The following is a 12,306-nucleotide window of genomic DNA, read 5'->3' as shown; positions in this document are numbered from 1 at the left end:
ATCACAGAGTTGCTGCAAATTTAGTGGTTGCCACATCCACCACATCCCAAAGGTGCACTATTGGATTGAGATCTGGTGACTGTAGAGGTCATTTGAGCACAGTGAACTCACTGTCATGTTAAAAAAAAAAGTTTGAGATGATCTGAGCTTTGCGTCATAGTGAGTTATCCTGGTGGAAGCAGTCATCAGAAGATGGGTACACTGTGGTCATTAAGAGAGCAACAACATGCAGGTAGTTTGTGATGTTTAAATGATGCACTACTGATAATAAGGGGACACGGTGTGCCAAGACAACATCCCATGAAATCATGGACACATGCTTTCATGTTGTTTACCCCAAATTCTGACCCTACCATCCAAATGTTGCAGCAAAATTAAGGCTTCCAGACTGTAGTATAATTTAACTTCCTAAGACCCAAACTTTTTCATGCATTTTTAATTTCTTTTTGCCATTTGGGCTGGATGAATGTAAAAACAAAGAATTACCAGTTTTGTTTCGTTTTGTTTTTTTACCTGATTTTTATTTCTGAGAAAAATAAGATCCACATATGAGGACATTCGTTTTAAATTTTGATAGAACAGTGGCAATATAATGTCCTTGTAAGTGGATATCAAGCTCTTGTAGAGCAAAATTTAGTATTTTCGTCTAGACAACCCAAAATGTGATATCCACATATGTGGACACCAGGTCCAGGAGGTTAAAACTATAAATAATTTACATTTTTAACAGATATTAAAGGTTTCCAGAGTTTTAGTGTCAGTTAAAAATATTGAATTTCAATACCTTAGAGCAGATACTTATTTTAACTTTCCATTCAGTGAAATTTTAGCTGCGATTAACACTGACTACCATTTTTTAGCATGCTAAACTATGACGGTGAATATTGTAAACATTAGAATTAGCATGACCGTGTTAGCATGCTAACATAAAGCACTGGTCTGCAGATGGGGTGTGATTAAAAAGTTTTAGCTGTAGCACCAAAATAAAAACAAAAAACAAAAAAAAAACCTACCTGATATAAAAATGTTATGCCACCACCTTCAAGGTGGTGGCATAACATTTTTATAAAATGCTGCACTGCTCCTTCTCCATTTGCGCTGCTTCTTGACCACTTGTGTGTCCAATTTTATTTTGTGATGGAGGACAAATCTGGCGAGTAAGCAAGGTGGTTTGGCCATAAATGCCTGACTGGCACATGATGGCATACAACACAGTTTAGGTCTTTTGTGCTCAATGTTCTCCCTCAGAAGCCTCGGGACATTACAGTAGGACTCAGTGATGACAGTATGGCCCTGGGTGATGAATTCAAGGTGCACAACCCTGTTAAGGTTGAAGAAAATTACAAGCATGCTCCTGACCCGATATACCACCTTCAGGCTAGCAAACTGGTCAGTTCCTCTGAAAACCGCTATTTGGTCTCTGGGTCATAGCTGAGAGCCACAAGCTCTCGTCACCACTGATTATCCTTGGCATGAAGCTTGGGTATGAGAAGGATGTTTGCTCTTTGCACAAGTTTGAAGCCCATGATGAAGTCAAAAAGGCACAATGGGATTTCCAGGGAGTGCTCTAAACATAAGAAAGCTAGCAGTGTTACACAAGGAGATAACCTTGAAGGAGAAGGCAACCAAACTACACTTAAATCATGTATGGATTAAAAAAAAAAATTTTTAGCCTCACATTTATTTGTTTTTTGTTTGGTTGAGTAGAATAATTTCCATCCTTCAGACCCCTGAAGATAATTTTAATAAACAAACCAAAACTTCCTCCACCACCGAGCATTCACAGGACAGAAGTATTTGCAAATCCTAAAAAAAATGAGTAACTCTGGTTTGTCTACTCAAGTCACAACCACTGGATGATGATTAAATGCTAAAACTGTCACAAAGCACAAGCAGACCAGACTCAAAGTGAGCACACTCACACTAAGGCATAGCAGACCGATTAACACTGTGGCAACAAAGTGTTTTTAATTATGCACTGGGTTACTTTATCAATAATGAAAAAACTGTCTTAGTTGTTCATCATGCTTTTTGAAAAAGTTAATCATTTAATCAAAGAGTAAGAACTAAAAGCACTTCTTGACATATTGGTGAATGTAAACCTGAATCCTTCGAGATCTTCGACGGCCCTCCCGCACCATGCTGCCTTAATCGGACCCCTGCTGAGAACACCGGCCACCGACCTCGACTTAGTAAAAGGGCAAACACCCCCAGGAGGGTCATGCAGCTCATCGTGACAGAGAGGATCATCGTGATGTTGATTCTGCCTCTGTCATTGTGTTCATTTGAATGCTGGGCAGAGGAGGGTTGCGCAGATATTTCCTGCTGTGTGCCAATTCCACATCCTCTTTTAAAGATATGAAGACATATAATTCAATCAGTACAAGACGTTTCCCATAATAACAACCCAATAACAAACTGTGATCCAAAAGCCTATAGATGCAAATGCAGACGTTCGCTGTGGGAAGTCATACACTAAATCCCCATTGGCGAAACCAGTAGACATCAACATGATATCTTGTCAGTCAGGTCTAATTCTGTATTCAAACTTAATGGCTCCTGACAAGCATTTCACCAGTCGACCGGGGACCAGAGGGAATGTGCCACAGTGTGCATGACCACTCAGCAAATTCACATTTAGCATTTTATTCCTCCTGCTTGGACAGAATGAATTATTCATCCCAGATTGTATCACATTGATCCACACAGACAAAACTCCCTAAAACCCTTCAAAATGTTAAATGTTAAATGGTTTGTACATCTCGCTCCTCGCTGCGGGGACAGCGCACGTTTTTTCCACTGTATCTCTCTAATTTTGACATTCTCCCTCTATCCTTGACCCCCTTCCTCACTCCCTCTGTTATCTGAAATCATCTTAGGCCTGCTCCTTAGATTCTATTCATCAGAGCAGAAAGAAGCAGGCGCTGACACTGATATAAAAAAAAATACCATCTGTGCCTCGCAGGGCTAAAAGGAGCGAAAGAGAATGAGACAGAAAAGAAAGAGAGGGGCTTCAAATAAAACTGGCTCCGTTGTCTCGCTCTTTTCCCCCTCCCCTCCTCGTCAATGCCATTTCAATTGAAAAGCGCAGTGGTAATTAAATTCCAGCAGGGGTTAGGGGCAACTGTGCGGCACGCTGACGGGGGGCTGCCCTGACAAAGATGACACAATTCAAGAGGACAGAGGGGGCGCCAGGCAGAAAAAGGAGGGAGGGTGACAAATGTCGTATATTCACGCACGGTGCCAGATTTGTACTACTCAATCTTTGTGACATTTACAAAAAAAAGCAGAAAATGAAATAGATATTCAAACTCAACTGAATCCCCCAATGACCTTTTCCCCAAATCAGTGAAATTCTAAACAGATCCGTCTTCTCCATCTGCGACATTTGCAGAATACTCTGTAATGCTTTCAAGGGAGCGATTAGGTGGAGAAGAATTTGGGAAAGCTGGTTTGTGTGTGTGTGTGTGTGTGTGTGTGTGTGTGTGTGTGTGTGTGTGTGTGTGTGTGTGTTTGCATGTCAGCACAAACGCGTGACTCAGAAGGACACTCGTCATTGATTCACATTATAGTAGCGCTAATCCAGAGGCTCCAGAGAAAGTCACACACTCCTGCTTTCCCTCTTTCCCCATTCTGTATTAGCAAAACAACACAGCCGGTTAGCCTTTCACTGCAAAAACTAACAGAGCATAAAATAGTGACATTTTACCAAAGTGCTGGAGAAATTATAGACGCTCTCAACAAGGAAACAACTGAAATCACATCAAATTCTTTGGTTTTAGCATAATTAGAATACATTTTAGCACACCAAAATTTCAGAGCAATGCAGCAGTGCATGATGGGATTCAGAGGTTTTTAAATGATTTGCTTCATTTTTAAATATTTCATGAGAATGAAATCTGTTGAGTTTGACTTTGTTCTTGTTAAATAATGTCTCATCGTCATCACAACAACATTGTATTAGAGGAGTATTATTTCAGGATTGGTGATCTTTTAATGTACTAAAATATACTGACCCCTAATGCTTTAAGCATTTGGAAGAAAATATAACTTAATCCTGCCAGTGTTTCACTTCCATGTCAGTCAATTTTATGAGTGCCGTCTTCTGCAACTCTCCTTCCATAAAGAAGCATTTGTGCAACTCTGATGCCACCTACTGGACTTAGATGTCAGTGCACAGGCTCGTAAACCGTGAGTACATTTTCACTGAATAAGAAGTGTTACCCAAAACACAACATAGTTCAATCGTCACAGATTTAAGAGAGATTAGACCGCCCCATCCCACCCCACCCTGCCCAGATTGAAATGCTCCTTGGTCCATTCGGCCTCCTTTATTAGTTCAGTATACCGCAGGTCTTGAGATAATAAAAAGCCCACTATTACATCTGTCCTCCTTCGCAGACACTGCCACGGGTGAGTCTTAGTAGTAATTTAAAATCTCCAGAATTTCCTCCTTAACAGAAATGGCCGAATGCTGCTGGACACCTGGCCCACCAATGCTTGTTTCCCAGCAGTCAAAGCCACAGTCTTTCAACTCCTGCACTGTACTCTGGACCATCAGGGAGTCGGTTTCTATAAAACAAGCCAGTTATAACAGGTAATATAAGACAAGGTCAAGACAGGGATAAAAATAAGTCACTTCAGTTAATAAGCTGAGGCAGACTTGTGTGCTCTGCGAGACTGTACCAAACATCTGCTGCTTTTTGCAAAGGAAATGGTCCAAAACAGGGCTTGACATAATCTCAACAGTAAGGATGCAGCTGCATAGTAATACTCACAGTAACCACACAGACTCAGATGAAAATGTAAAGCTTCACATTCAAGAGCAACTTTAAAACACAAAGATAAAATAACTTAATCCTCGCATCCTTAACTTAAAGAGCTGCGCTATAAAAACCCTCTGAGAGCATGTAGACTAGATAGATATGAAACACTTGGAAATTCCCTCAGTCAGAAACATTTGCTGAGAAAACAAATAAAAAAGCCTTTGGAAATCTATTTGGTGTGGTTAAGACTTGTTAAAATTCAGTATGTTACAGGCTGCAGGCATAAACAAAGGCTGAACTTGCAGGTTCTCTGCTTGTTTGCTTTGTCAAAAAGAGGATGATACAAAGTTTTCTTAGAACCAATTGCACAGTAATACTTGCATACCAGAGACGTTTTCTTGCACAGCCTGCTCATCATTTTCTGCCACTCAAATCGTTAATATGGGAGTGAGGGAGAATTTGAGGGGGAAAAAAACAAAAACAAACTTGCTGTCAGCAGGAGCCTGACAGTTTAGCTCTTCAAACATTCCTCATCAAAATTAATTCATTACAAGACTGAAGACCAATCAGCTGAAGGATGTGGAAAAAATGAATGATTAATTTGAATTATGCAAGTCATCTAAACTGCAAAGGTACTTATAACAGCAGATAAAGTACATTCCTTTAAAATAAATTACTCTTCACATAATCATTTAAAAATGCACAATAAAAAGCACCTGGTCTCAGAAGCGTGATGCCACAGCCTCCTCCCCCTGCACCTGTTAGCTTGCTGTGGAGCCCTTTGGCCAGTGTGACCTGGCAAAGTCTGTCCAGGGCAGGGTGCCCCACCCCCATCACATTCAGATGGTGCTGGTTGATATCAATGAGTTCCTTTAAAGGGTATCACACAGCTGTTGGTTAATTCATACATGCTACAGGGGAAAAAATCAGCTGTGTGGTTTAGACATTTTCAAAACAGCACTATGCTACAACAGTTACCAACACTAGCTAATGTGCACTAACTTTTGTCTAACTAGGTTAGACAGCTAGCCTACACTTGCGTAGCTAGCAACTGTATCATGCCAGAGTGTAAATACTATTCGGCTAACCTGCTAATGTGGTCTAACATGGTCTTGACTTTAGCCAGGAAGTTATTTTGGAAAACAAAGTGATAACTTTGCACAACTAGCACCCCTTCTCTGATCACCTCAAAGATCAAAGTCAGCTTTGTCTCAAGTATACAGTATATTTCTTAGGTACTATACATTATACAGTACTGTGCAAAAGTCTCGTGTCGCCCCTCATTCTTAACATTTTGAGAAATAGGTGGAGAGATTTACTGAAATGTGCAAACATACATGAAAATACAATATTTAAGGCCAAAACAAAGTGAATGATTCTAACAAGCTTGAAAGTCAATGCTTGGTATAACCACCTTTATTCTTCAACACAGCCTAAACTCTCTAAGGCAAGCTTTCTTGTCTTTTCTATAAGTAGTCTTCAGAAAAAGTTCTTGGGGCTTCTTGAAGGACATTCAAAGCTCTTCTTTGGATGTTGGCTGCCTTTTGTTCTGTTCCCTGCCAAAATGCTCCCACACTGCTTCAATAACGTGGCGGTCCGGGCACTGAGGAGGCCAATCCATGACTGATAATGCTCTACTGATGTGTTTTTCTATCCAGGTATGCTTTTACTGCACTGGCAGTGTGTTTGGGATCATTGTGATGCTGTTACCAATCAGATGCTTTCCAGATGGTATTGCATGGTGGATCTTTTTTTTTTCCCTTCTTTTGCCCTCCAACTTTCCTCAAATTTTTAAGGACACACACACTGCCCCAAGATATGACAAGTTTTCAGCTAATAGGTCTTTTGAAAACACTTTGTTGGTACAAAAATACTATTTTATGTCTGCAGTACTAATTCAACTAAAGAAATCGGAAAACATGTTTTGTGAGAAGTTGCCAGTAACAAAGTGCCTAAAGATATAATTTATAATTGTTTCTTTGCTAAGTTGTCTATTATGTGTAGACAAAACTAGTTTATCCCTTGAGTTAGGTGCCTTTTTATGTTTAAATGATTCATAGGTTAGTGTTAAGTAGCTTAACAAACAAAAAACACTTCTGGGAAAATGATCAGGTACAGGGACTGGACTGAAATGACTGAAAAAGCAGCCAATGTCCAAAGAAAAACTTATTTCAAGAACTTCAGAAAGCCTGGAGAAATATTGCTGGAGTCCGTATGTCTGTGAAGTTTGTCAGTCATCCAGGTCATCATACTCTAAGGAGCTTGGAAAAAAAAGCATCTGAACTTCTTTAAGTTTCTTGAAGATGTTTCACACCTTGGCTTGTGTGATAAGGCAGAGGATCACAAGGGGGTCCATGACCCTCTTAGTGATGCTCCCAATAGGGCTTAAAAATCTGGTACTCTCCACCAGTTGCTCTCAGAACTGAAGAAGCTTCCCGAATGAGAGGTGAAACGTCTTCAAGAAACTTAAAGAAGTCCAGACGCTTTTCTTTCCAAGCTCCTTAGATTGCTGGAGATTAAATAAATAAATAAATAAATAAATAAATAAATAAATAAATAAATAAATAAATAAAGTGGAAACCAAATATAAAGAAATGAGGGGTGGCTCAAGACTTGTACAGTACTCCACAATACATCTATTACATTATTTATTTTAGATGCAGCAGACTTTCAAAAAGAAGTAACACTGACATTTAATGACATGTTTATAATGCAAACTGCTTCACAAAATCAACTAATATTTGTACCTCTAGAATATTGTAATGCTCTCCTGTGATGGGCTCGCAGGTCATCTCTGAGAGGACCTTTTCACAAGTGCATGAAATGGCATCAACCGAGTCAAGAACAGGTACCATGATGGATGGAAACTACAGGAGGGGAACACAAAACCCAAAGAGATTAACTTTTCCAACATCACTCGTGCAATACAATAACATCTGTACACACATATTTTTTTTTAATGGCTGTTTTCTGATGGATAAGCTGCATACAAATACAGATTCTGGGATGGCAGGTTTGACTTGTGCTCTAGCTTGATCACAACACCGTCACAACACCATTCAGGCCGAATTCTCTGTCTCAGACAGAAATCTGCACACCTGCTGGTGTCACCAAGGCAACAGCGCACAGGGGTGCCGGCTAAGAGTTTAATTTTAATATTTTATGAAGGCACTCAACACCACACGCAGGAGTATCTGCCAAGCAAAAGCACCGCCTATTATATTAATTACAGTGTCGGCAAGTAACACACGGGGGAGGAAGAAACCATTTAGTACCTTGTTAATTTTGTCCTTCACCCCGGCAACAAGTACCTTGGTGCTTCGTGGTACTTTGGTGTTAGTGAGGAGGATTCTTAATAACGGCACCCTGGAAGTAAAACAGACAGATCAGAGGGTTCATTCAGACGTATTATTCAGGTGCTTTACTGACGTATTAATTTTGTCCAGACAATGAGTTTGTTAATTGACCCTTTAAATAAAATCTAATTAATAATCCTTCTTTAGTACCTGCTCAGTGGTATTATCTTTCCAGCCAAGAATCTGAGCATGCCGCCTACGTAAACCAAAGATGAATCATTAAAATCACAATAATCAGATAACAATGAACAATGATGGTGCAAAACTCTGATGAGTACATGAAAGAGTGCGGTACAAAAATGAAGGAAGGTGTAACAAGCTACACATTTTAATGCCTCACCCCACGTTCCTACAGCATTGTCCACTCCTGAAGGATTACCGTGGATGATCATCTCCCCTTGGAAAGCCCAACTGTTGATTAGCTCCAGTTCCTCCTGACACCACCTGACACCAGTCATACCAAAATAAAAGGAAGAAGTGTCAAAATCCTAAAACGATTATATACGAGACAGTTTTTAAAAAATAAGAGGCAGTTGTTATAAAATCTGGAAATTTAGCCAGAAAATGTTAAAAGTACTGGTGTAAAATGCAATATCTTTTGTATTGTGAACTGCAATACAAGTTGTGTTGTGGTGCTGACCAAACCCATCCATTAATTTTTCTTTTTAACAAGTTGAATGTTATAATTTAAGGCCTCACCTTCAACTTCAAACCAAAAGCCTGTGTGACACCATTTCCATTGTGTGATGTGTAATTTAAAATTTTACGCTTGCTGTCCCATTTTTGCAGCCCTGCCGTGACGCCTATACAAAACGGCAGCTGACAGCTACCGCATACAGAGCTCGTGATGGAGATGGAGGCCTGAACATTACCTGGCAGTGTGTTCCCACTCTTTGAGAGGAGGGGGGATGGCTCCACTTGCGCAAAGCAGAGCTGCAGCTAAACACACAGAGTAGGCGGCACTTGACCCGAGTCCTGCTCCAGTAGGCAGCTCTGACCACACAGTCAGCGTCAAACTGGGCAGCTCACTGAGAAAACAAATACAGAAACTGCTTTTATAGAATTTAAATTGTGTATATGTATGACTTTTGACTGCATATGCACTGAAACGGTAAAAAAATAGTTGCAGATAATAGAAATTTGCAACTGTATCCCCAAAATTAGAATGAACACAACCTGTGAGCATCACTGTAGATTTAAAAATCCTACTGATTACTTCTCATTTACAATCAGCTATCAGTCATTTTTAATATATAGAGTATACTTCATTAAGTAAAGTACATAATATGTGATATTGCCTTCTGTACAGTCATGTGACTCTTACAGCACACATGTACACTACTACATTCAACAGAAACTTGACACTTCTGTCAATGCCTGTCAGGGACGCTGCTTTTGGGCAGAGGTGAATACTGTAAACTAAATGTCCAGCTCTTCTTTCTCTTTAGAGGAAAATGCATACAGGCACTAGGGCACAGACTGGCTCAGTGCCAGACGCTCATTAGCGGGGATCCTGTCACAACCCATCACCTCTCTCAGACATGCCACCGCCTTGTCAACGCCGATTAAACCTCCCAACAACCTGCAGCTTAATGCTCCTCAGCATCTTTTCTGTTAACAGCTGCCGAAGCAGTTAATACTAACATCCAACCAATACCTTTAGCATCTTCATTTTAAAGAAGAGAAACTTTTCCCTGAACCTAATCTACTTCACTGGTAACTTAGATGTTTGGAAATTGAACTTAAAACTACATTTATTGCAAGTGGGCACAAAACCAAAACTAATACAATCTACTGTAATGTGTATATCATTTTAATAGGGACATCTAAATATAAACAGAGTTATCACTGGGCAAACAATAAAATCTGAAATGCAAGAAACCCCACTATTATACGCCACAGAATACAATGGTACACACAATAAATAGCCCTCCCTGACGCACTCTCATGCACACACTCACAAACACACACGTGCACGCACGCATGCACACACACAGAAAGACTGTAGAGTTTAAACAAGACAGAGTCATTTTGTCATTTGTCATTATTTGTCTGCACACTGTCTGAATCACCAGTAGGTGGGGAAAGTAATAGCTGCAGCCATTTTCAGTTGCACCACCTCTGGGCAATGAGTTTACAGCTGCAGTCTTTCATCATTTTTACTGGACTTCTCTTTTGAGTGTTTACTTTTGAGAGTTTGCCTTTAACACTTGTGTAACCTGTGAGTTAATATAGAAATGAAACTTCATCTTTTTTCAGATGTTATAACAGAAATATAACATAATTACTATCCTGTACTTACTAAACATCAAAGACTTTGACTGCTTTAGACAAATGACCTTTAACCCCCACTACTCCTAGAAAAGTACACAAGAGTCATGATAACAGATTTCCTGTTACTCAGCACAAAATGTTCCTTCTAAAATAATGTTACATTTTACACTGTAACGCTCTGTCTCAGAATGAAGTACCGATATTTTTTAAAGAGTTCAGTGAGTGATTGACTACAGGTTTTTAAAAAGGTACGAGTTATTACTTTCCTATGTGCATAGAGAGAACATTTTCATATATACACCTGCAATTTGAGCGGTAGCGAATGGATGGAATGGACACCTGCAATTTGTTGATGCCTTTGTGACAAAAATGGCTACAGATGTGCAAATGATGAGAAGAAGTCCTCTCTCTCACCCTGATCCAAACAGCGACAGGTAGAGGTAAAGGAAGGATAAGGTGGCCATGCTGCAAGTATCCAAGCTTCCATTGCTTACGCCAATAAATTCCCGCAGTCTCCTCACAAGTTCAGCATCCAGGCATTGCACCTCATCCCTCTTACCTAATAACATCAATTAAAAGGTATATCACACCAATGCACTTTGATCTGTAACTGTACAAAACCAAAGCATATAGTTTAATCTAGCAAATTACTTAAAAACCTGTTAATTAAGACTGTCATTAGTTGGCACATCCAAAGGCTGACATTATAAAAAGACAGTAAATGGAAATTTACAGCTGCAAAAAAAACTCAATAAATATTTCTGACCCAGAAGCTTGTAAATTTAATCACTTTGGATGGTGGTGAGTTTATAGTACTGGCAATGATTCTCAAATAATTATGGGAAATACAGTAAATGAGTTGCACTTATATCCTACTTTTTCCACACTAAACACCTTTGTCTCCCATTTAGACACAGACTGGTGTTACAGTGGATATACTGCTGTACCACCAACATTAGGCCAAAATTGGTATCAGTACTAAAATTTCACTGTAGGATGCTTGAACTGCACGCAATATCATAAAAACAGAATTTGCAGGAGCACCTCTGATGCACCTTACCATGGAAATAAGTAACAAGCTGCTTCAGTTGTGAAAGGTCCCAGCTGAGGAATGTGTCGATATTGGGCAGGTTGATGCAAACCTTGCCAAAAGTATCGGCTTTCAATCGCAAATATGTCCTCAAGTTTAAGCTCACAGCAAGAGCCACCTGCCATGAAGCAACATTAGAACAAGCAAAATGTTAAAGAGATAAATAAATAAAATCTCCTCTTTTTTTATTTTTGGTTATTAACCTTTTCATCAAAGACATGCTGTAGCTTTATGATAACGGGGTAAATATTAAAATATAAAATGACACTTTTGCAATTGGACCGGTTGTTTGATAAATCTTAATTAGTCATATTTTTGCTAAGATGCTGACTGGTGCATTAAATGTCATTATGGTATCACTTCAGAGCTTACCTTTCCGTGAACGACTGCATGCTCTCCGTGTAGGATCGCCTTTCCAGGAGCTGACACGTAAAGGTCCGTCACTTGCATTTCTGTAAAAGCTTCCAGAGCAGAGCACAAAATATGCCCAAATCTACGTAACTCAATTGCTTCAGTTCAACTTTTCACTGACAGCATTAATAACAGCTAGCTTAGCTAATGTTAATCCGCTGAACAGGCAAGAAGCCGTAGACAGCTTAGTTCCACAGCACCGTCCTTTACGCGAACATTAATGACTGTTAATAACTTTACAAATTAATTTTGTGATTTAAAAAAATCATGGAGTAACGCTACATTCTCTTCACGAGTATCTGAGAGTGTTAAACCGTGACCTGACACACGGGACGAGGGACGAGCGAGGATTTCCTGTGTCCAATCAACTCCCCTTCAGCTGGTCGAGCATATTTTCGTCTGGCCAATC

The 12,306-nt window shown here is 39.7% G+C and overlaps 1 protein-coding gene across 1 annotated transcript; it reads right to left on the bottom strand.

Moving 5' to 3' along the window:
- Positions 1-1,721: 1,721 nt before the first annotated feature.
- On the bottom strand, positions 1,722-12,256 carry mvk (mevalonate kinase). Its single transcript, XM_005940180.2, has 10 exons — positions 11,859-12,256; positions 11,457-11,604; positions 10,811-10,955; positions 8,995-9,150; positions 8,463-8,566; positions 8,273-8,318; positions 8,042-8,132; positions 7,514-7,633; positions 5,483-5,636; positions 1,722-4,572 (listed from the first exon to the last, which is right to left on the bottom strand). Exons 1-10 carry the CDS (start codon positions 11,934-11,936, stop codon positions 4,421-4,423), a joined length of 1,194 nt encoding a protein of 397 aa, XP_005940242.1. The 5' UTR covers positions 11,937-12,256; the 3' UTR covers positions 1,722-4,420.
- Between the last annotated feature and the right edge of the window lie 50 nt (positions 12,257-12,306).

The sequence above is a fragment of the Haplochromis burtoni genome, unplaced genomic scaffold (assembly GCF_018398535.1).
Source record: "Haplochromis burtoni strain Fernald_Lab_line unplaced genomic scaffold, NCSU_Asbu1 Contig_276, whole genome shotgun sequence".
Lineage (NCBI taxonomy): Eukaryota > Metazoa > Chordata > Actinopteri > Cichliformes > Cichlidae > Haplochromis > Haplochromis burtoni.
The sequence above is the reverse complement of the archived record's forward strand: the minus strand, read 5'-3'. Positions and strand labels throughout refer to the sequence as shown.